The 26285-nt window shown below is 37.9% G+C and overlaps 1 protein-coding gene across 1 annotated transcript in view; it reads right to left on the reverse strand.

Annotated features, from left to right (window-relative positions):
• Positions 1 to 7433: 7433 nt before the first annotated feature.
• Positions 7434 to 26285, reverse strand: part of LOC121673230 (epidermal growth factor-like protein 6) — a gene marked incomplete at its 5' end in the record, with an annotated part of 29193 nt that continues 10341 nt past the window's right edge. The window contains 5 exons of the mRNA XM_042046361.1: positions 7434 to 8556; positions 9741 to 10006; positions 11358 to 11444; positions 12582 to 12662; positions 20529 to 20855. Coding sequence (XP_041902295.1) covers positions 8461 to 8556; positions 9741 to 10006; positions 11358 to 11444; positions 12582 to 12662; positions 20529 to 20855 — 857 coding nt within the window. The remainder of the gene's footprint in view (positions 8557 to 9740; positions 10007 to 11357; positions 11445 to 12581; positions 12663 to 20528; positions 20856 to 26285) is intronic.

The following is a 26285-nucleotide window of genomic DNA, read 5'->3' on the forward strand; positions in this document are numbered from 1 at the left end:
ACTCACTATGTGTTTGTGCCAAACTCATGAATTCATCAGTGATTGAACATGTGATGCAGTGGTTAGCCCTGACTGGCTGAAGGCCACAGTTGAAATCAGGCTTCCTTCTTGCCTTGTCTTTGTGTCTCACACGGCAAAAAAGTGTGGGAGACTACCTATGCCAAAGAGTTTTATGAAACAAGAGATGAAGAATGACTGTCCAGAAATGGCACAGTACCATATTAGTAGAACAGGATCAGACCTTCGAGGTCCAAATGTGGCATGTCATCCAGTGGCCTATGTTACATATTTTGAAGTATTTCTGCAGCATACATATGTCAGGAACTCAGCAGCATCTGTTGTTGCAAGAGTTCACAGTTTAGTTTCCGTTTGGAGCTCCATTGCGACACTCCAAGGCTTTAAATGCCAGTTTTCTTTAATCTTTCTCTACCTGTGTGATTGTGAGAACAGTACATACAGGATTCCTTATATCCTCAACAGAAAGTGCCTTGCCTCCTACAGAAGCAGAGAGCTCCCTTGGCAGGAAAGCAGAAAAGGAGCCTGGCTTGTTCCTTGTGATTAGCCCTCCTTAGAGAAGGAATCAAAACTGAGGATGCCCCTCCTGCAGACTGGTTTCTCACTCAAAAGACTGCTTGGGCATCTCCATTAAATTGTCTTTGATTTAATGAATAGGGGATCATTATTCCAATTTCCCACTTACAGAACAGATGCAATAATGCTTTATCAATTACCTCTGAAGTAAAGCAAATCAAAACAAAAATTATACACTCATTAAATTAATACATATATGGGTATGTGTGTAATGATATATGTGTCCATCTTTGTGTTTGTATGGTTTACCAGGATAATATCAGTGCTACTCTAACAGTGACAACTTCCTTGAAACTTCAGTATTGGCTGTGATGAGTGGTTGCATTTCTAGAAACATAGGCTTCTATTCAACAAAGTGAGATATTCTGCCAGCTGGGAAAGTATTAAGTATCCAGAGAACTATTTGGAAAAATGCTGGTCAATGTCCATCATAAGGTTCCTGTAGAGAATAGTATATGCTTCAAATAAGCTTCTGTAATTTATTTTTTTTTCTGAAACAATGGTTCTATTTAAAGAATAAAAAAAAACCAAAACCAAATGCATGGATATTATTTATTAATAATTTTAAAAATATTTTTACTTTATTTTTAAAGTTATGTCCTATCTTAATGTTATAACAGGACCTATGACATTCATTTCATGGTCCACTACTGTAATTCTTTCTGGAGAGCTTTCTTCAGTTTAAGGTTTTCTTTGTTTAAAGAAAACATTATCCTGTCAATAAGTCTGAATTTATATTGATTTTAGAGTTCCCAGAAAAAAAGCCAAAATCTAGAAGTGTGATTCTATTCATAAAAAGGCTCGCTACCTTTCTACTAGCAAGTGAGGAAAAAAATAACATAATATGAACACCATGAAGTAAAGCATTATAATTGAATAAAATTAAATTAAATAGGGGCCAAAGAGTTTTAAACTTTATCTCCCTCCATCCTTAATGATATGTGGAAGGGAATCTTATATAAATGTCATATCCATAGACTCTGAAAATCCAAGAATTGGGCCATACTTTGGGACTCAGACAGATTTAATTTCATGAGAGTACCTTCCATCACAGCATTTGAAGTGTGTTGATTCCCACAAAGAATGACTTCTTGGGTGGCTGTTTCATTTCAAGAGTCACTTTCACATTTTTAGGCTCTGATCCAGTTCTGAGAGGGAGGTGGATGAGGCCCTGGATTTCTGTAGGCTGGCAATTGAATTGATGCTGCTTATGTGTGATGAGATAAAACCTCCAGCACCGAGCAGTGGACGAGCTTGGCAGTAACGCTGCTCAGTTCTCCTGATATGGCTGCCCATGCTGTTTATTTCCATGTCCTGAGATTCCTGTGCATTTTCTGTAACACTGGAATGTGCTGAATTTAGGATTATGAGGATGATGCACATAAAGTTAACTGGGTAGTGTTAATGAGAGATATTTCCCATGTGTTTCCTGGCTCTTTCTCCTGGCAGGAGTTCCAGTACATAGTGGGGGTATCATACCTCCTGAAAGACCTGAAATTGAATTGCCAGGAGGATTATGAAGAAATTCTGCCAGAGTCACTGGAGGGTAATGAAGCCATCTGAGTAACTTGATTAGTTAAGCACTGAAGAGTACTTCACTTGAGGGAAATTGAGATAAACAGCTGTCTCTCTCTATGTCTCCTTTTCTGCTATGCATAGGCAGTGAACCAGTCAGGTGTTGGTGAGCCAAATATTAATTTGTTGTGGCAGTCCTGGGGTTGTTTACATACACACAGTACTCTTGAAATAGTTACTAGATGTTAAAGAAAGCTCTCAAACTGTGATGACAATGATGTGACTGCATCGACTCTCCTCCTGAAGGAACCAGCAAGTAGATCAGCTACAAACTATTCCTGTGTTCCATCACTACATGGCTTGGTGGACAGCAATGCCAGTACAGGAAACATGGGAAAAATATATAGGAACTGGATCTGGACAGGGGACATTTACACACTTGATGTGCTTTTTTCTGGTTTTTTCAGTGCAAGTGAGTTTCAAAAGAAAATGCAGTCATTCTCAGATCATTTTCCTTAGAGGTATTAGCTAATTTGGAGCCACTGACTATATAGACATAAAGAAGGTTATTTACTCCTATTCCATTACTTGTGGTAATGGGATTAATTTTCGTATCCCATTTGCTTGCACAGTCACTCAGTATCACAAGATTCTTTGCAGCCGCCTTTCAGTTTAACTCTCTTGAACCATAAAGGCAAACATTATTATCTATTCACACCTTCGCATACATTTTCAATAATGCACATACTTGGGCCAGTCTACAAGTGCCCCCTTGCCTCTACAAAGGGTGACTGTTTTAACATTCTGGCAGTTTCAAAGAAGCCATAGAAAATTAGGACTCCCATATATTTATATCCTGGGCAGGAAGGTGATGCAAATGATTAACTCACTGTAAGCAAATGTGGCTTTCTTGAGTACAGTATCTGTTCTAGTACTTTTAAAATCAGCTGTGAACATTACTTAGTTTGGAATAAAATTAATGCCTATGGGGAGAATAGGTTTTTTTGTGGGTGATTTTGAAATATTTCAAAAGCTTCTGATTACTTTATGGCATGTATTTCTAAAAGGTTTTATCATTATTTTGTACCATTTTATCATGTTTGTGACTTCTGGTTTTTTTTTTTTTTTATGGTATTGTATAATTGTAAATTGAGTCATTTTTCAAGTGGGAAGATGAATCCTTATGCAGTACACAAAAATACAATGAATTGAGATATCAAATACAGCAAGAAAATATAATACTGCAGTGAGTCAAAATACAGAGATTATAATAACTGTAATAACCTGCAGTGAATCAAACCCCAGGGATTTAACATTAAACTGCTGTCAACCTGAAACCAAGGACCAGACTCTGGTTGTTTGCTTTATCTGCCTAAGTCAGATTTACTGACTGTGGCCCAGAGGTGTCCAGTTCAGCAAACAGATTTTGGGCATCAAAGTTAAGCACTGATGTTTGCTGTACCACAGCAGAAGGCAATGCAGCAGGGCAGTCAGCTCTGGACAAAGATTTTAAGTACCTGAATGAACTACTAACTTTGCTATTGTCTGTCTCAACAAGCAGCAGAAAAATAAACATGTCACCTCCTCCTCTACACACCAAAAAAGTGGCACTTCTGCATGTGAACTGCCTCCTGGGAGTGATTCTTGAGCATTTTGACTCCCAAGCTCTTAATGGGAATCATTTGAGGGAGAGCTTGAACTTGGCCCCTGTCAGAATGTACCTGAGGAGCTATTCAGTGCTCCTGCAAACCACCCAACTTGTTGGAGAAGCACCATCTTTTTATGGAAGTAAAAGGAAGCATATGAAAAAAATAAATGCTGTTTTAAGGCAAGTCTAGGGACATGCTCTTTCCTTTAACTCAGACCTTATTTCTATCAGCATCAAATACACTAGTTGTTTATCATATATTGTATAATTTTACATAATATTTGGTTTTGAAATAGCTCCCTTTCATTTTAGATTAATTAATAAAACACTCTAAATGTGTGATTTAAGTTAGCTTTAATCTGAGGACCTAAAAGGATCACTTTTAAAATGATTTCTCAAATCTATTGAAAGAGAAGTTGCAGAAGTATATCTGAAATAGACATTGGTATAAGGCATTACAGAAATATTGAGAAATTGAGAGGTTTTCAGAGTATCAAGCTATTAAAAAAAAAAAAAAATCATTGACTCACAGAAGGCTGAATATTCCCCAGTTTAGCATTCCCCAAATAAAAAACTAATAATCAATTCTCTCAACGGTTGTATAATGTGCCCTTCCTGAAGAACTGGGGAGGGTTAGAGACACTGCATGTTTACTTTTGTTGAAATCAAACTTTAAAGTCAGGTATTTGAGAGATTAGTAACTGTCAAAATTAGAAATTATTTTCTATTAAAATTTTTTTGCTGTGATGAGCTTTAATGTAACAGTTGCACATACGACCAAGTAAATTACTATTCACGCTGCTATTTAACTTTTCTTTAATATATTTTCATGAGTTACAATACCTCCAATACATGCAGGTATAGGACTCTGTCATTAACAATATAGCAGTTATGAAGTAAATACGAGCAGCAGTCATTGAAAACCTCTCTTCATCATCTTGACCTTTGTGATCCTGAAAAATTGCATTTGGGAATCATTTGTTAGTATATAAATATAACATCTAATAGCTGGAAAATGTTTCAAGTTCCTGCCAGCTGCAGGTTAAAAGATAACCGTCTTTTAGGAACATGCTTCAGCATTTCCATGTATTCACTGTTGTCAAAATGAAATGCTTCTGTTAGTTATTCTGGCAGCTGAAGAAAAGTGATTCAAACCTTTTGTTACAACATTCAAGATTAAGTGATCGCATCTGTTGAGTAGCTTTTGAAGGATGCAGTACAGATTTGGGCAATTAGCTAGAAGCTCTTTTTTTCCATTAACTTGTGGGCAGAGTACCATCTCTAAAGTGTGTTATCAGACTTAAGAGTTACTAATGATGTTATCAAAGTTCAAGCCACTTGATTACAGCATAACTGTAACTTTCTCAAATACTCCCAGTGCAGTTTCCTTGCTGTCTAAAATAATCAAGCAGATAATGGATTTCACATTTCACAGTAATGGAAAACTGTCAGGAACATTTTGAGGCATTAATGACTATAGGCATAATATGTCTTTTAACTGTTTTCATCTGAAGGAGAAACATGGAGGTTTTGCCCTTAGCAGTTCCATCTTCAGAATGAATGTTGCAAACAAATCCAGTTAATTTGCTGATGTGCTGATGTGGTTTATCTGATTGTCTATACAGAATGGATTTATTTTGTTGCTTTTGCGGAAGCTATTTTTGAATTTATTCGCAACAAAAAAAGGTTTCAGTTTTGCTATTCAGATGTTATTTTGCTAAAATTCTCATCCACTATGATGCAAGCTATCAGGTGTATGATAATCCACTGCAAACAATTGGGAAACCACTTCTGTATCTACTACAGACGGTCTTATGGCAGCTATTGCAGTTAGTTTGTACTGATCTGTGCAAATAATTTTCTTACTCATTCCATGAAATCTTTTTGACTTGACTTTTGGGTGGAATTCTACCAGTAAAGTATTTGTCCCAGTGATGATTCATGGTGGGCTACAACTCAACCAACAATGAATAAATATCAGCTCTGTATGAGACCGTGTTCGTTTGTTTACTCTCTGTTGTTTGTGTATTGAGCTAATACCCTTTAGATATTATGCCTTCCACAGGCAGTATTTATCTTTCTATGCCTAGTAACTGCCCATGCAAGAAATGCCCAGCTGCACTTTTTTAGGTGGACTCAGTTTGCTCCATACATGTACCTCATTTGCACTTCAAACACTGCCGTGCTCAAGATTGTAATGATTCTTAGGCTTCTTAGTATTTAGAGGCACTGCATAAATTATTGCTCTTTGAAACTAGACACAGAATTTTATTTCAGTAAAATTGAACTTTCGTTTTCTTGATCTTCAGTAAGAACTGTTCAACTACAGAGTCAGACAAGGAGGAGTGAATCCAGAAAAATACTGTTCTGCCTCACTGCGACCAAGTTATTCAGGCATCCTGAGATCAATCACAGTCAGCATCCAGTTTGATGCTGAAGGAACTTTGCCCTCACTTTGAAGCTACCAGAGTCTTTGCCTTGAGATTAAAGAGAGTTTGCTTTTCCCAAGTCCTTTTTCTGCAATTTCCTCAGCAGCTCCAAAGACACCAGGAAACAGTTTCCCATGTCAAAGCTGAAGTCCATGCACACTTCTCAGAGTATCTGTTTTGTAACACAAACCAGTTCTAACAAAAAAGCAGCATTTCCTGGTTACATAGCCATTGTAAACTTTCTAGATATTTCAGTTTTGCCTACCCTTTCCTCAACTGTGTGCACAGTGCAAAAATATTGTGTTTCAACAAGGAATCTCTCAAGCATCCCTGACTAGCTTCGTAGGTGCAATTCAAGGTGTTTGAACTGGTGTAATGTTTTTGTTAAAAAGCTTAGTTTCATATAGGCTGAATTCTTCAAAATTCTTTAGTGTTAGACTGAAATTCTATTCAGTCAATTTGGATGTCCCCTTCTTCATACAAAAACTAAAATAAGAGAGTCACTAATAATAAACAGTGAGCAGCCAGCGTGGAAGGGGATACACAGAGCTAATCAAGAGAAAAATGTATGTACACATATTTAACTGAACATTGACTGAACCAGGGCTTTTCCATGGGCTTCTCTGTTCTCTTGGAACTCATGCCATTAGGTACATTCTGCAGAGATCACACGACAGAAATAGTGTTATCTTCCACAGCATTGTCATTTGACTTCCTTTCAGAAATGTGACCTGGATCCTTGTCCCTTCTCTAATGTGTATTTGTACATGCACATACTCTTGTGTGCGTGGGCAAGCATGGCAGTGGGTGGCAGCTCCTGGTCTGTGGGAGAAAGTTCTGCTCACCTTCCTGCTCCTTGGGATGGTGGATAATCTCCCCCCCTTTTGCTGATGTTTGAAGGGTCATGAAGGAGCTCACAACAAAGATTATTTTTTTTCAATTGTGTAAGAGGAGCCTTATTTTGTGGCCACTAGGTCATACTGTCTCCTGGACAATGAAAATCATTCTTTCTCACCTCTAATGGGGTCAAAGTAGGCCTGCAATCCGGCAGGAGCCTTTTGTTCCTGAAGGTCTGTACATAATGTGAAGCTTCTTAAACATTAAGAATGGGTCATTCTTTTCGCTCTTGTTTTTCTGTGCCAGTTGGTAACATCATCTGTTAATGGTGAATATTAAATGCTTATAAAACTGTAAAGGGATCATTTCTTAACAATGATTTGTGTGATTCAAAGACACTGATGACAAAGAAGGTATTTTACATACTTTATTGGTAATGAAAATATTCCTCAAAGACATGAATCCACTTACAACTTGCTTAGCTCCATCAAAAGAGAAATGAAGTCTCCTCCCTTTCTTCCTACTTCTTCAATAGATTGAGTATTTCCCTGATGTTTAAGACAAATTATTTGTCAATAGAATTACTTTTTTAAAGTTTAGGGCTTGACATGCTTCAAAGATCATAGACCCAGAGGGGTAACAAAATCTGGGAGGAAGTGTGTGCTACTGCAGGACATCCAAGATAAGAAGAAATTAACAAAGCTAGCTCAGCACAGCTCAGCAATAATACAATAGTAAACAATGAAGGCCACCAGGCTGCCCAAGATAAGAAGCCAGCTGAGCACAACTCAGCAATAGTAGAGTAGTAAACACTGAATATATACTAGGTAAGTGGAATATATCAAGATTAACATTTAAATAGTGGTCATCATTTCTGCTTGCTGTGCTGGCTTTGTGGATTTTCCACCTAGCACCCATCTTTGCACAAGTATTTAAATCAACAAACACCTTGGCTCTGTGTATGATTGCCTTACTGCACACAGGGTGATGAATACTGATTTTTTGAACAACATATCCACTAAGTAAGAAAATTATGTCACCAGAAGTAGTAACATCCTCTTAAATACTGCTGTATGTTCTTGTGGAGTAGAAGAAATGAAATAGAAGACTAATGAATAGCCTCGAGAAGATTTTAAGAAATAAAAGCATGTAGAATTTGTAAAAAAGCCAGACAAATAATACTTCAGAAACCCTGACCTTGAATTATAAAATACAGTAGTATTACACTCAACACATGTATTAGAATTAGAATAACTCGTAAAAAAGCATAATCTGCATCTCGCACATCACTTTTTCTATTTGCATTGTTGCATTAGGTTCAAGGCACAATTTTATAGTTTTGCGTGGTTTTTTTTTAAAAAGAAAAGAATAGAAAAATACACTACTAATAAGGCAAATGTGAAAAATAGGATTAAATCTGGTGTACTCAAGTGTCCATTATCAGGTATCTTCTGGGCATAGACCAGAAATTAGTATAACATTGTCCACTCCAATTTCTCCAGTTTTACCCTTCCCACGTTCTGATTCAAAAGTGACCTGTCATAAGAAAAGATACGCATTAAGAGTAAAAATATAGTTTATCCAAACATTTAGGAACTCTTAATTAGTTATAATGCTGTATATGAAGAATATTTTATTACAACACTTAATGACTTAAGGACTTAATGACTTGAATCTTTGCCATTTTTAAAACTTTTGAGCATTATTTGAACTAGATGTAAAATCCTCTGCACAGATTTACAATGCTAAATGGATTACTTTAATAAGATTATTTATTTTTATTGTACAAAAAATACAAATTGAATGAAATCCTCCTATAATGTAGTTTTATCACAGTATGTGATGCTCATGCATTTTATTTATTGAAGACATTACAACTGTTCATTTTTGATCTATTTGGATCCTCAGGTTTTGTGTGTATATACTATATATATTTATACTCTCTCGTATGTATTGAGTATAGTATGTATACTATATATATGAAGAGGAGGTTTATTTTTATGAATAGGATGTCTGGTTTTATTTTATAGTCTGATTCTTATTTATTTAAGAGTTTTTCTACATCATTCCAGCTGTGCAAAAAACCTTGAAAAGGGCTTGCATTTCCTTTATGTTCACTGTATTCAATTATACAGTAAAAGTCTTTACACAGCACTGAAAATGTTCCATCACACAAATGGAAAGCAGACCCCAGAACTTCAAGGAGAAACTGGCTGAAGTCCTGACTGAGGCAGTTTCCAGGCATACATCAGTGCACAGTGTTCCCTGTTGGTATGCCCTGATCCAAAGGTGATGGCCCCCCCCTTGATTATACATGATGTCTCCTTTTGCTCTAATGGTCTGGTTTAGTGTGGTTTGAGAGCATCCTCTTCTATGAAATGAAAAATTTTCATTTTTTCCGGCATGTATGTATGCTTGTGTTGCATGAGATGTTAAGGGCAGATTTTGATTACTTGTGTTAACTTATGATGTGATGCAGTACTTTTACAAAATGACAGAATTACTGGCATCAGTGTTCTAACCAATTGGGGTGATTCAGTTCTGAAATTACAATCAGGTGATAACTTTTATGGCCCCTAAATTGTGGGCTCCTGTTTCCATTTCAGATAAGCCTTTTGATTGCTGATGCCTATAAAACAGTTGGTGGAACTCTTGAGGGTTAGGAAATTAAACCGGCATGTTGGTTACAGTAGTTGGCTTATAAATTGTGTTATACTTACACTGTTGATTGTTTCAGCCCCCTGAAATATCTCTATTTTTCCAGTTCTCCACTTTTCATCTTTTCCTTTATTCTCTTCCCAGACAGGAGCAGTTTTTTTGTTTGCCAGGAACACTCGAAGCTTTCCCACTTTCTCACCAGCAAGCCGATAACTGAAAATCAAGCAGTAGCTGCTCTTTGGTTTGAGGTCAGTGAGGAGAAGTTTCAGACGCCCCATATCGTTCTTGTGCCCCACAAAAGCTGGAACTGCCATGTAGTAGCCATCGCCTTGTAAAAAGAAAATAATTTTTAAAAACATCATCTTTAATGCACTCGTGTTATTTGTTAGCAATTTGAATCCATGTTTGCTAAGAAAATAAGGGGAAGCTGAAGCTTGTTTACTTGAATAATTTAAAATCACACTGGAGAAAAGCAGTAGGGAGTGTACTTTGCAAGGAACTTGTACTGTTGGAAGTCAGATCAGTTTACAGAGGAGATGAGTTCATATTTCACTGGCAATTACAGTCATTCTTCCTTGTACCATCTTTCAAAGGCAAAACCATCTGTTTTTCAAATGCAACAGTCTGAAACATGCTGCTGTGCCTCTGTGATCAGATTATTTCAGTACTTGAGCTAGCTCAATATTCTCTCCACTGTCCTCTGCATTGATGACAAACTCACAAGGGAACTGACAGCTTATTTCCCAAGTCCTGGAAGACCAATGAAGTCACAAACACACACAGTCTTAAAGGAATAAAACATCTGGGCCCATAAATGAAGTCATAATCCCCAGATAAAAGTTCAGGGAGACAGGATAAGGCCAGGGTAAGGTTTTCCTGGGAGTGACAGCACAGAGAAGGGATTTAGGGAATTACATGGAGCAGAAGAGGAAGGATTAGTGAAGAAAGACTAACATGGAAAGACTCTAAGGGAGGAGGGAGAGAATGTGCATGTGGGAACTGGTGCAAGCAGCCTGCAGGATCTGTAGGATCCACTGGTCACTACTGCAGCAACTTCTGCAACAGGGGTAAAGACATCCTTTCAACCAAACTTGTCCATTCCTGTCCACACCTTTTTATGTACACCCACCCAGCAGTCCCACATTGCTCTCATGGAGCTCTTTCTCAGGTTTTAGCAGGATCCCATTGGTACCTGTTCATGTATTGGTTGTTCTTGAATAGCCCCTTGCCCTTGGCTTATTCTGAGTTTGTCTCGCCAAGTTTGAGATTTCTGAGCAGTTTTCCCCATGATATCTAAGCCATGTGAGTGACTACATTGCCACATCCATCTAAATGACAGATGTGTGATTAAATGTCCTACCAATCTTGGAGAGACACAACACGTAACTGATAAGGTTTCCATTGCCTTGTAGTTTGCAATTCAGAACAGTTATGTTCTAATAATTTTTCTTACATTTTGATTTATTTGTGTTGAAATATGTTGCTGATTACCATTTGCTACTGGATATTTCAAAGAAACAATATCCACTACTAGCGTCCTCTGCCTACGTTCTTCTTTTATAAAGAAAACCCACTGATAGAAAAGAAGAATTCGGGATTCTGTTTCCCCCCACCACCCTTTTTTTGGAAGAGGTAAGCCATCAAATCAAAGCCTATCTAGATGACACATAGTTAAATACCTCTATCTCGATCAGCAGGATTCCAGTCGAAGTCATCATCAGTATCTTGTTTCCAGTCACACACCCCTCGACTGAAGCTGCAATCAACTGAACAAAAAATTGGTAGAGATAATAGGAGCACTATATCCTAAGTACTGTTAAAACATTTTGCTCTGTATTCATACAGTTATTAATGTACAGATCATTCTAAAATTATTTATAATCTGAATTCAGATAGTGTTGACTTAGATGAAACTTCAAAAAAGCAAAATATTCAAATTTATGTAGTGATTCTTTCTTTAGCTCAGTGTCTTTTTACTGCCAATCTTGCATCTGCACATGAGTTTATATGCTGTGACTTCTGTATACCGAGTGCCTGCAAATCCCCAAGTATAGGAGGAGGTGTTAGTGTTTAACTCTAGCATCAGGAATTGTTTGAGATCTGCCAGCTTTAGAGCTCTCCACTCTCCATTTGTTACACTGCTGTAGTTGCAGTCAGCTCAAGTTCCCATTCTATCCACTGGGAGAAACTGGCCTCCCATGAGAAGAATCCCTTACATCAGTGCCTCATACTCCAACTACATGGTGCTGGGAATAGCCCAAATCAGTTGACCTTTGGAGCACACTGAAAAAGGGTGTCAGCCAGAGCACACCATGGCCTTCGTGACTGTGCAGATGAGAAGCATTACACACACAAAGGAACACTGTGCAATGCAAACATGACAGATCAGATTAAGAGTAATACGTTGGCCATCTGAATTTCCTCAGAAAGAGGCATCCTTCTTGTTATTTTAATGTATTTTATCATGAGTCAGAGACATGACATTTTGAGAGCTTTGCTGTATAAATCTGTTGTTTCTGAGACTACTGCTTTCTAAATTGGAAAAAATGTCAACCAGCACATCTGTCTTGTTTGTTTAGGGTTATTGTGTGCTGTGCAACGTGTTTTCATTTTATAGACTATAGAAGCTACTTTATTTTTTTAGGACTATGAAATTATTCAAGTGAAATTCAATTGCAAGTCAAGTTCTAATGTGGGGAAACTTTCTATGCATGGGTTATAAACAGGAAAAGGACACATTGGAACTGGCAGCATAGTTTGGCCAGGTACTTTCTCTAAAGTGTTCACAAAATCTTTGGTTTATGTTAAAGGCTTTTAAACTGGTTCTGACTTGGCTAACATAGGTTGTCACAAAAAGATACAATACACAGGAAAATAAATGCTGTATAATAAAAATAAGCCACCTTCTTGCTCTGGTCTCGACACTGGAATTTTCCTCTGTGCCAGGTGAGGGACAAAGGCAGCTGCTTCTTTTACCTTGGGAACTGGGGAAAACAACTTGTCAAGTACTGAGTCATCATAGGAACAGAAAATGGAACTTTATTCCTTTATACTATCTGCCATCATTTATTTAAATAAATCAATATATGTATTTTCCACTCCACCACCAAACTCAGATTCCTAAGTGCACTTAGATACTCTTAATTTTAAAACTTTGCTTAAATTGCTGTTTTCCACAGCACTGAGCCTTCTAACCTATAAGCACTGGAGCTACAGCTTCATTGAATTACAGATTCACAAGGTCATAAAATGTTGATCTTTCTTTAGTGGGCTGATCTGCTTTCTTGCTATAAGGATCAAATTGCACTGAACTCTACCAGAGTCAGTGAGAGAACTCTACCAGAACTCAGCAGAGACTTGGCAGCACTTTGCCAACAGCAGCCTCAAAAAATGGATAATGTCAGAGACTGTAAAACCCATAAACATTAGGGCATCAAAGGCCTACAGCCCTGTATTCAGGGCAGTGATAGCTGGTGCTGCTGTAACAGAAGCCCCAGAAAGTTATTCTTCTGAAGTCACACTCTCTGCTAGGGTCCTCCTGAATACCTGATCAGCTCTGCTGTCTGCTGGGAAGAAAGGCTCCAGCAGCTGCCCTTCCCCTTCCTCACCCTCCCTGCTACAGCTGGTAAGCACACACTGATGTTTTGATAACCAGTCTCAGTGGAAACCCCTGAGTGAGTTATTCTTTAAAAATTGGTTGATGTGTCTGGTGCCAAACTGGAAGAGTCAGTAAAGCAGCACAGCCAATGAATGTTAGGGACATTCTCTAAGATACTAGCCTGAAAGAGGTGGTTACTCAATAAGCATTATTTCTCAGCCTCAGAGACCAAGGGAAATCCTCTCCTATCTGGTGAGACAGAAGCTTACATATTCTTGTTTACGCTAAGTAATACTCTAAATTACTATAAGTATTTTAAATTTCTATAATTAAGCTTTTGTTGTATTATTTCAAGTGATTAATAGATAAGTGCTCTCACTCAAAAAATAATCATAAGTCTCAACTTCGTTATGCATACCCTAAGTAACTAATCACACATGAGATAAGGGGAAGATCTGCTTTCACTGGTATTCTATCCTTGCAAACACATAAACAGGTGATACCTGTGATATATTCATGCACACCAATGAAAACAGGAGGAGCTTAAAAGTGCCATTTTAGAGGAGTGAGGGAGAAGCCTTTGGATTACTGCTTAGAGAATGTATTAGTGGAAAGCCTGGAACACTGAAGTTCACTTTTCAGCCACGCCCTGTGGGCAGCTGTGCTAAGAAAAGCTCAGACTTCCTCAAAAATGCCAGATGATAGGACCTATGGAAATTACTTTTCCCTACTCAGCATTGTATCATATATGCAAATGCCAAATATTTTAAAAGTCAATACTTTCCCATGGATGCACATTTGTTCAGAAGGGAGGTTTTTTCCCATGCGTTTGACTGAGCTAGGGCTTTCCATTTAAATACTCCAACATGTTCACACATACTTAATTTTAAGAATATACTTAGAAACTACTGCAATCAAGAGCTTCATAACACCATAAAGGCTATGCCATCCACTTCACCTTTGTTCTCCTTCAAAACTGTCAAAAATTGCTCTGTGTACCCCAGTGAAACACACACTAACAAAGAGGCCCTGGAGGCACTTCCAGGGGTGCTGAATTGAGCTGAGGAAGAAGACTCATGCAATCTTACGAGCTTTCTGATAAATTGCCAGGAGCATGTGCTCTCTTGTTGTCCTTGTAGCCTTCCCCTCACCCAGACCATTGCTTAGATCACCTGGATAATATTCATACTTAAGGCAAGGATTAAAATACATCTTTCTCCAATTAATATATGTTTACATATACACATTTAGGAATAGGCACATAGAGATTAGGTGTTAAGTTTATTGTCATGCCATAAACTTGGCCTTGTACTTCATGGAAGAGGGTCAGGCTATGAAAACCCTTGCCAAAATGAAGAGAGCTATTAAAATATGATCAGTTCTGGAAAGAGTGGAGTGATTTAACAGAAGACAACAGCTGCCAGGATGATTTATTTGTTATTGAATTACACTTGAATTCACTTGAGAGAGATACATGCAGGTGTAGCTATGTGTTATCAAGCAAAGAACTTTCATGGACAGAAAAAGAGTCCAGTTTTATTTCCAAATCTGTTTTTGTTTTCAGTCAGGCATTACAGTTAGGTTTTGCACTCACTGAAAGATATCAGCTGCATATTATGAGAAACTGTAAGGTTCAGCTTACAGAAAGGTTTCAGAGAAACCTTACTGCGTGAAAAGTGCCTACATTTTACATCAGACCATCCTCACACACAGCCAGGATCCGAAGTTTACTCCTTCATAAATAATAGGCAGAAGTCAGAATTAGTCTTTTTAGCTCTTCTGCTGTCAAGTGGTCTTACAGAAAGGCAGGTCTCATTTCATGTTCCCTAAGAACAAACTCTCACCAACAAAAGAACACATATGTCCCACTCCAGGTACAGCAGAGTCCATCCTTTCTGTACTGCAGATGCCCTTCCATCTACTTATCTGCAGCAATAGCTAATATGTAATCTCTGCATACAAACCCCTTCATATCATTGTGCCACATGTTCTTAACCACTGATGTCATCAAGCCCATAAACAAAACCAAAAACCAGAAAAACAGAGTGGGCACCATAAAAAAACCAAGCAGAATATAAGACGTAGTAAATTTAAGATGAGCTTCCTATGTATGTGGTATGCTACTATTTTGGACTCACACTGAATATCCCATTTCTCTGTTACCACATCCTGCTCTGAAAAAATTACATTTGCCAGAAGTCTGACATGTACAGCTATGAACTGAGCTGTGATCTGAGCATTAATAGCTCACAGAGTGGTGTAATTATCAGAAAATAATAAGATTAAGAGCAAACATCATGATTAACTGTGGGAGCCCTCTTGTTCAGCATTAAGATCTGTGAAGCCATAAGGGAAGCAGTCCACTTTTAGTGTTGCCAAATAAGCCAGAAACCAAACTCTCTTTATCATTCTTGGTGCTACCAAAGGAAGTGTCTCCGTGTAATAATGTGGCTGGCTACGTGATACTACAGGAGTTTTAAGCCCAATGGGAATTTCATAACCTGATGAAGTACAGAATATAGAATTCGGTTGCAGTTGGCAATAGCATTCTGGATTACCAGTGGTATCCAAAAAGCACTGAAATGTTAGAAACTGTCAGAATTAAGGTTGTACTTAATTATTTAAGTGTACCTTGAGTGTAGCATCTCTACAATCATTGCTTATATAACCAAATACTTTGGTCCAGCTCTCTGTGTCTTCTACCATATGGAGAAAGGGCATTTCTCATGTAATAAAGAGCTTTCCAATACTATGGTTTACTCTCATTTTCTATACATCTGCAAATTTTGCAGTAAATAGGACATATTTATTAAATTATTTAATAATAATAATGAATAAATAATGATGAATAATTATATTGATAAATAATTCATCTGTTAATAAATAAATATTCATATTTATTAAACTGCACCTTTCACAACAGGACGGGTCCTTCCTTCACATTGGACAAGGCAAGTATCCCACAGAAAATAGTAATTTGAAGTAATTTCAGACTGTATCATAAGATATAAAAATATATTAAAAAAATTAAGTTTTCATTGATGAATTAGTTTTAACATTTCTTAAATTTTTTGGGCTTCACTTTGCTATCTTTAGCTATTGTGTGGTTTTTAAAAAAAAAATTGTGAGTAGCAGTTCTCACAAAGGTCCAGTATTTTGGTAGTTGGGCCTATTTTAATAATTTCCATCTCCATGTAATATTTCCTTTTTTTTTTTCCCTCTACAATATTTTTTCTCTGACTCCCTATATGTTTATTCTGTAGTAAAACTACTATGATAAAATAACACATCAATTTAAGGAGACCTTTCTATTTTTCCTAATTAACTACTCTTCCTGGAAGACAAACAATACCAGTATTAATAATACAAAAGGCAGATGCTATGTGAATACTTGAGGGGATTATATGGAGGAATTTCATGTTGTAGTAAAGGAATCTGCTGAATAGACATCAGCAAAGAAAGGAAAAAATGTACAAATTTATGAGCTGTAAATTTGAGGTAATGATGTTCTCTGAAGGATCACTCAATATCATTAAAATTGAAAGTGTTCTTAAAGCCAAATGTTCAAGCAATTAAGCACCTGAATCATGACTGAATTTTTATGATAGCAAGGATCAAGTACAACACATGGAAATTTAAAAGGAAAGAAAACACAGTTAAGCAATGTATTCAAAATGAAAATGAACATGGCACAATTCTTTAAGTCCTTGAATCACAGTTGGTATCAAACAAGAAAGCCACAAATAATACAGAGTTCACGAACCTAGTGGAACTACATCTTGGGCATGCTGCTAATCTCTGCATCAAGTACCACACCAGCTTTCTGCCAGTATCCCCTAGCAAAATAAGATCTCTCTATCAAGTTCAGCATATAAATCTCTTATATCTGTAAGGGAAAATTCCAGCCAAATGTGACTGAAACAAAGACACTATAGGAAAAAATACAGATGAACCACAATGCTTTAATATTTTCAAGCAGTAATATTCATTGTTACTGCTGTCAGCTGTAGGGGTAGTTTTTGTAGAAACAAGTAGACTCTTCCTCTCTGCCTAGCCCAGGTACAAGGTGTTCAAATGTCCTGATTTTGTTGGGAAGATGCTTGAAAAATAATCTCACCAATCATCATGACAACAAAATATTTTTTGGATTTTCCTATGGACAAAGGATTTTCTCTGTGTGCCCTCAATCAAATTGAAATCTGGAAAATTAGTGCACTCCAAATAGAGTAGCACTGAGTACTCAACTGGAAGGTTGTATAATCCCCCCTTTGCAATTGCATTAGGTCATGTAGCCCAGTACAGGAGACCAAGTTCCCCTTGAATCACCAGGCAGATAGAGCAGAGCCCGTTGTCCTTTTAGCCAAAACGCAGGGTGGCCTTACCGTAGGGGCAATATTCCTGGCAATCCTTCGTGACCTGTCCAAGCAGGCTAAAAAAGACACCTGTTTTGATGTCTGAGTTACATCCAGCCAGCCAGCCAGCCAGCCAGCCAGCCCTCCCTCCCAGAAAGGCAGAAAGGGATAGAAGGGCTGACTTGGGGTTTAGTTTTTTTTAACAGGCTGCTGTGCCTCACAATTGAGGAAGCAGAAAAGGCCATAGTCCTTTATGGCACAAAATTCTGAATAAATATATCTATAACTAATAAGAGTATTATTTATAAATAATTTATTATTTACAGTAAATATTAATGGAACCTATTAGTAGTGTGCCCCTTAAAGTGCTAGATCAGCAATATACCCGCAATTCTGTCAAGAAATAAAAGCTTTTAACCCTACAGAAATCACAGTTGCAGGGGAACACACCCTTGCCAAGGGTAAACCTCCTTTCAGGTTCCACAAGCATTTTGCTGTTAATTAGTCAATCTTTTTGAGTCCTTCCCAGTCTAATCACATTCATATGACATATCTGGTCAATTCACACCACCCTCTTGGCACATGCAAGCTCCCCATTAGCTTACCTTCATGAAGAAGCCCAAGTACCTGAGAACCTAATCTTAACAAACATCAACATATATATTGCAACTATCTTCTGCTCACCTTCTCCACAGTTTCTGCAAAATTATGGCCAGCTTTGGATTAATTAGCATGACTGGGAAGAGTTATGTCCTTCTTCAGGATAGTATTTTGGTGGAAATGTGTGGGACACATGGTTCTCTAAATGTAAACATATGACCATCATAAGACCTGTGTTTTATTGCTTCTTGTGAGAGAACAGAGGCAAGTCACTTAATCCTTTGCCCTGGGACTCTCAAATGCATTTGGCAGTACCAGCATGGCAAGGATGAACCCCAAGGGTAGTTTACCATACAGTGGAAACTTCAACCCCAATTCTACATCAGCTCCTGCACCTGCTACCTCTTTTAGGTAAGTAATTTATGAAGGTATCCTCAGAAGAGGGAAGGGCCACTTCTTCAGAGGAAGTGGCACATGCTAGTCAGGAGTGAAAGGCTGAGTAAAGACATAGTCTAGGGCTTAGGTGTGGCTGGCTAGAGGGAGAGTGACATCCTGAGCATAGGATCCTTCACTGGGGAGACATGGCACCATTAGTCAGAAATTTGTCACCATTTCATATGGTTAAAAGCTGACAAACAGATGCATGCAGCTAGGAAGCAGCTGTTTTGCTTTTTTAGAAATATTACTGATTCCTGAATTGTGACGTTATGTGCCTACAGTACCAGAGAGAAATCCAAGCATCTTCCAGGATGCAGGTCTACACACACTATTTTCTAAACTACTTTGAAATTCTTGGTTGAAAACACAGAATGAATCACAGAATCATGTAGGTTGGAAGAGCCATTTTTAGTTTGCCTAGTCTGACTTCCTGATCAGGGGATTGCTCAATGCCCAGTTCAGTCATAGTATGAATATCTGCAAGGATAGGTCTTTCACAACCTCTCTGCATACCTGTCCCAAATTTTGTCCACCTTCATGGTGAAGTATTCTTTTCATTATATCTAATGAGAATTTTTTTTGTTCCAACTTGTATTCATCACTTCCTGTCCTATTGCTGTATATTTTCAAGAAAAGTCTGTCTATTCCTTCCCTGTAACCTTCCATTAAATAGCTGAAGACATCTATAAGGTCTCTTCTTAGCCCTCCCCTGTCAAAGCTGGAAAAAATAGTTGTCTCAGCCTCTCCTCATGTTGTCCAGCCCCCTGACCCTCGTGGAGCACTGCTAGACTCATGCCAGTGTGTCCTCATTTGTCTTGTAATGGGAAGTCCAAAACTTGCCTTTTACTGCAAAGCTTCCTCCTAAGCAGTCATCCCAAATCCATAATGTTGCATGAGGCTTTTCTCTCCCTTTCCATCTGCTTTTGTTGAGCTTCATAAAGTTCCTGTCAGTACCTCCACAGCCTGGCCAGATCTTAATAGCAGTGCTGCCCTTCAATGAATGGGTCATTGTCCACATTTTGGTATTGTCAGCAAACTTGAAACATGCCATTAGCACTCACTGTTAATATTTGCAGGAAGGGAGGAGACTGGTGAGCAAAGTCCTGACTTTGTTCTGTTTATCAGCTCCCTGGCATAATTTGAGGAAGCAATATTAGTCTATATCCTTTGCTTAAACTGAAACAGTCCAATTACCACTGAAAATAAAAAAAAAAGGGCAATTTTAGGAACATGCCTTTGGCAAAGAAGTTTGTATTCTCCGATGTATTAAGTGAATAATTACATTTTTTCTTGGCTGTCTTACAGTATTACAATATTACAGACCATTTTTTCCAGAGGACTTTAAAATTATCTTTCCTTTAAAAAATACATACTTACCTGTCTTTCCAAGTCAAATAGCAATAAATTGAATGTTAACTTAATTTTTTTTTCATTTTTATTATTATAATTTTAATTGCTGTGGGATATTATTTATTATTTTTCCATACTTTGGAAAAGGGAAAACATAGTGAATGAACTATTGACAGTGTGTGTTTTTCATATTACATATTTTTGCCACTACCTTGAAGAATGTTTGACTGAGACAGCTGTACTAAACACCAATTATAATAATAGAGTTTCTTGGGTTGGAAGGGGCCTTAAAGATCATCTAGTTCCAATATGCTGTGCAATTTCTTGCTGTGTTTTTCAAAGTCTTCAAATGTATTTTCAAATGCATTAACTAGAACCTAACCATCCTATGATTCTATGATTCATTTTCTACAAGTAAATTCTGATAAAGTGTCTGTGTTTTGTGAGGATTTTTTTAGTGTTTATATATGTTTACATTGAAGCCAGAGTTTTTAAAAAATAAAGAAACTTACAAAAGACATCTCCTCTAAGGCTTCGTTCATCAATTTGATTTTCAAAATCTTCCTTCTCCTCTTCATCTGACTCTTCTGCCTCCTCTTCTGCAGCAGCTTCAGTTTCTTTCTCTTCCTCACTGTAGCTCCCACCAAGACCAATACCACCTTCATAGTCCAGTAACTGCAAGTGGGTCTTAGAAGGTGGTGTCTCAGCTGCTTCTGGGATTGCATTCTTGATTGTTTCATGCTTTTTCACACTGCTTTTATGTGCAAGAAGTTTCTTAATTGTGTCCTTAGCTGTTCCAGGGATTCTTGCAATTTCCTTCACTGACTTTTCAGGGATAACTAGAACCAAGAAGAAAACAGAAAATATTAATCTAAGGAATCATTCAGCAATGGGACCATGGTGTTCTTTACAAGGTCCAGAGACCCATAGAATTAAACTCTCTACAACAAGATACAAGTTCAGTTCTGCACAGAACCTAACACACGACTTGCTCAGCTCTGTTGTATGGACAGCTCTGTCTGAGTTACAGTGAAAAGACCAAAGCAATCCTCTGTAATGATCTCTTTGGACTCTCATGTAACACAGGAGTGACACAGGTCATAGAGCCCCTTACTTAAATTATTTTTACACTGGAGCTTGGGTAAAAAACAAAAAAAAATCCTGCTTCAATTTGTGGATTAAAATTGTCCATGGAGCTGGGATCCCCTGCACAACAACTGCAGCCTAAAAATAATGAGCATTTCTCTTGGCTATCTTTCATGAACTTCTCTGGCCTAATTTTCCTTCCATGGCAGGCTGAAAGCTACTGAAATGGAGGATATTTTGAGAAGACCTACATCAAGCTGCTCCATCATATTTCTTTTAGCTCTAAGGGATATTTAATTGTACGTGGTAAACACCACAATTCAGAGAAGCATCCAAGAATGCCAAATTATTACCATCTTGCAATTCCAAGATGGACTAGAACATAAGTGTAACATTTCCTGAGAATTTACCATTTTATGATTCCTCTTCAAAGTGAAATACTATAGCTTATAATTTTGGATAAAGTGGTATTACTTTAATTATTCTGGAATTAGCCTTTTGGATACTACTATCAAATGTTGTGCACAACCATGTCATAAACTACTCACAGCCTTCTGCAGTTTGAGTCCTTTATGTGAACTACCTAGGAAACAATGAAAGCTGAGCAGTTCCAGTGTGCTATAAAAAAGCTCTTTCATAGAGAGAGACTATTTTCATCAGTGCATCAGAATAGCCTCATATACTGCTTCCCATCTTTGATTCTCAATCAGTATTGACGCTGCAGTACCTTCAGTCTTTTAGGATTAAAAATTATGGTGGAAGACAGCTGTTTTTATTTCCCTCTGCTTTTGCTGTCTAATGATCGTATTATCAGGGCAAGAATATGTTCCTATTCTCCTCACTTTGTATTTATGAAAGTTTTATAGTAGTACTTTGAGACAGATGGACTGGACTTGGAACCTTGGGTAGTACTATTTTCTCTGTGCTTCTTTTCATGGAGACACAGCACAAGAAAAAACACCACTTAATAGAATAGAACTGCAGTCTAGTAGGAAAAGGGGAAAGTTCCCCACTCCTGGAAAATACAGTCCTATCACTGTGAATTTGTCACATTTTATTTATGGCAAGTGCAGCTACATGCTATTAGTATGTCAGGAACAGAATCAGACTCTTGGTGTGCTCACTGTAGCATCCAGGCGTTTTTGAGATTGCTGTTGGAGTAAATGTGCCAATAAAACAAAAGTCAGAATTGAGGATTTGTTCTTCCTTTCTTTTGGATAAAACTTGTAGGCTTGCTTGTCAAATACTTGGAAGTAAACTCTTTCCTAATACTCCACTAAGTATCCTCTGAAGGATGATGTCATGAAGGATGTAAGGTTCCCTGGGTCTAAACTCAGAATTCAGCAATAAAAATTAACAGGAAAGCTTAATTCCAAACAAATTTCCTCTTGACAATCAGTAACGAGAAACTTCACGCTTTTAATAAAGAGGCTATGGGGATTTTCAAGGCCACAGGACTGACTGCTCAGCAAACCTGAACATCTGCTTTTAGTTTCTGCTTTGAAGTTTTCCTCATGAAATGAAAAATTCTTACAGTTCAACATAATAACCTCCGTGGTGTCAGAAAACCAATCTCCTTGTATGTGCAAAATTTAGCAGTGTGGAAAATCAACTGAAAGGAGTGAGAAAAATAGGGGGATGAAAATGTATAAATTCCCATGTGCTTGCACACTCCAATCTGCTGCTGCACTATGAAAATCTCCATGCTTGTGGAGACAAAGAGACTCTAGACATTAAGCATATTTTAGGAGACAGCACTCGTCTCCTTCTAACCTGCATTCAGCTTTAGAGTAGCCAGAGGTGTGGATTTAAGGCTTTTTCTGTCTACCCATAAATTGCAGGAGGACTAATGCAATGTAAGGATACACCACCTTAAACTCAGTCTGTTCTTTTGAATCTGTGGATTCCAATCCAATGCCTGTGGACTTGCCTGAATGAGCAGCTCGCCTTCGCCGGCACTCTGGGGTTCTATAGCTGAGGCAGTGATTTTTCAGGACCCTTTACCTCAAGACATGTAGATAAATGCAGAGATGTTGGTCACAAACATTTGTGCATTTATCTGTCCATGTGACTGCAGAGAATTTTGGAAAGTGCAAAGAAATGTAGTGCATTCCACCCCAGCTCTTCCTTACATACCTTCAATCAGGAAGCATGCAGATTAATGCCTCCTGCTCATGCAGTTTCTATTTATTGCCCTAATATGAAAATATCTCAGTTTTCAAAGGTATCTTCTTTATTTGAATTAGAGAGAATTAAGGCAAGAAGTAGAACAACAAAGACAAATGGTGGCTGAGGGCTAAAAGTAAAACTTTTCTGTCATCAATTGCTATAGAAAATTATAAACTCACAGAAACTGATTGGTGTAGGATGTCTAATGACCAAGTTGTGAAAGTTGAGTTGAAAATTCACAGAGAGCATATGCCAACCTGTTGACTCTGTCCTGCACTGTGTAAAGGGAAGTGCTCAGGGGATGACACAGGAGAGGGACAGACTGATCTGTTTTCCTTCCCCACACCCTGTGACTGCAGCCAGTGCTGGCCCTGAACATACAGGGGATGCAGTAGGAGGCAGCTTGCTCTGCACTCCAGCAGGTACCCCACTACTTCCACCTTCACACCTCACAGTGTATTTAAAAACCTGCTGAGAGACAAGCCTAGCAGATTGGCTTACAAATCCTTTCATAGCTCCCTTTACAGCTTCTCTATATAAGAGTTGGAGCAGTGGCGGGGGAGACAGACAACCACTTACCATGTGTAGGTGGAGTCTGTAGATGTGAGTAAAGATTAGATTAGCATGACATACTTTCAGAAATCATTCTAAAAGTTATCAACCTCTTTTAGATTGTCTTAAGAGAGTCTGAAAGCTTTCATAGATACATTAAAAAGACATATTCTGGGCTATTATTTTCTTCTAAACACCATGGAACATCATGTATGTATGTATTCATACTGTATTTCATTTCTAAAATTTTTACTGTCTTATTTAGGAAAGGATACTTTGAGAAATCAGGGCAGGTTTGTCATGCTGGACTGTGCTTAATACATGACTACACCAGCCAGCAAGGCATCCAGTAGGAAATGTGTGGTGACAAAGCCTAAGTGTTACTCACTAAAGGGTGACAGCAGTATTTGACTCCATACTGAATTGAATTTTAAGAATATCACCAGTGATATGACCACAGTCGCTTCTGAAGCTTTGAAACTTTATTATGTCAAATCAAACCTTTCTCAGGACTGGCAAGTTAATAAGAAAGCAAAATCGTATATGGGGTTTAAGGGTTACCCTATCACCAAGAATGAACAAGTAATACAATAGGCAGAGAGAGAGCCAGCATGAATTTTTATTGACATTTAGATACCCAGCAAAGCATAATGAAGAAGAGTAACCTCTCCCTCTAGCTGGGCAATAACAAGAGTGTCATTGTTGAGCTCCTTAGAGTGATGCCTGTAGACTTTAAGATAGTAATCCTTTTTCCTGTTATTTTGTAGGGCCAAAAAAGTGAAACAAAAATAGGTTCATTTTTTTCCCAGGAATCTTAATTGCTTATGGAACCTTGTGAAACTTTATTCTTAAATAAAAGCTGAAATGCACATAGAAGCATGTGGCAGGGGAAATGTGGGTTTTCAATGCACAATAGGAAATCAGGAAACACATGAACCTGAGAACAGCAGCAGATTGCAGCAAGATAGAGGCCAGATGTGGAAATGACTAGAACCCTTTTAGGGATCATTCAGATCAATCCATCTCTATGGATTCTCGAACAAAATGTGTGCTACAGACAGTTCAGAAATAGTCTCTAATGTTTCATACATACAGGAGTGTTAAATGGCAGAAGGGTGCCTTAATAATCACAGTTCGTATTCATACCAGCAGCAGTGTTCGCAGCCTGATGTTTCAGCAGCTTTCTCCAAGATAGTGTACTGACATACAAATTGAATGAAAGAATTTCCACCACCTTCTGTGCACAGCGAATTATATATTACCTCACTTATTAGGTTATTTGGTGGCATGAGGAGTTGTAGCCATAGGAGTTTCATTATAAACAATGTGCTTAGTTGTTCTCCTTTCATACTCCAAAAATTAAGTTATATATTAAAATGGTTTTCATTTTTTAAAAAAAGCAAATACTGCTTCCATGGTAGCCAGTTTTTTTTTGGTTTTTTTGTTTTTTTTATACTAGAGACAATTGCTATAAAGAACTAATGCTTCCCCGTGAAAACAGGATTCCAGCTCTGTGGGAAAAATTATGTGGAGTACTGGAGACTTATTTAAGAAGCTTTTTGTTCATCTGCAGCACAAGCCCAGGCCCATCAGCTGGGAGCTGGAATGGACCACAGGAACTGTAGCCATTGTCACCAAAAGAGGTGTGAAGCCACAGCCTTCAGCCCCTAAATTCCCAAGACAGTGTCCTCATCCCATTAAACCCAATAGCAAAATTTCTTTTGGCTGCAGGAAAAAGCCAAAGCTTTTCCACAACTGCCAAATGACATGGAGAACACTTAGTGTTTTCACTATAGGCTGGTACATCCAATTGTTTGTGTCACTGTTTGAAAAAACATTTTCCCCCATAGCAAGACATGTCCTGCCCCCATCAGTTACACTGGTCAGATGTTCTTGGGGATTGCAGTAAAAATCAACCATTGAAACATTCAGACCTAAAAGAGTCTCCTCCTTTTTCTTTTAAAAATAAGGTATACATGTCGGAATTACCACCAGAGAAACCAGTCTCTATTTAGCACCACTGCATTTCAGGGTTCACCTACCACTGATTGTATTTTACTCTTCCTCTCTTGTTGTTTACATCTTTCTAGCTGGACCCTCAGCTTAGGTCACCACAGGCTGATCTCTGCCTATGGGTCTGACTGCTGTCATTACTGTGTGTTATTCCTCTATCCTCTCTTCTACTAAATCTCTTTTCCATTTAGTGTATTCTATTAAGCTTATGAATGGCATGGATCCTTCCTCTGGAAGGAGTTCAGTAACTGGGAATATGACATGAGGAAGTAGACAGAGGGCAAACTATGTAAGAGAAACACCAGTGAGAAGATAGGAATCATCTGACTTCAGAACCGATTTTTTTACACAGCTAGACATCAAAAAATATCTCTCCACAAGTGAAAATATTTCTGCTATTCATCTTTAAGCAATCATTCTCGTTGAATTGGTTTTGCTTGACAAAGGAA

This window comes from Corvus kubaryi, unplaced genomic scaffold (genome assembly GCF_017639235.1).
Source record: "Corvus kubaryi isolate FWS band 111438036 unplaced genomic scaffold, C.kubaryi_AGA036_p1.0 65286, whole genome shotgun sequence".
NCBI lineage: Eukaryota > Metazoa > Chordata > Aves > Passeriformes > Corvidae > Corvus > Corvus kubaryi.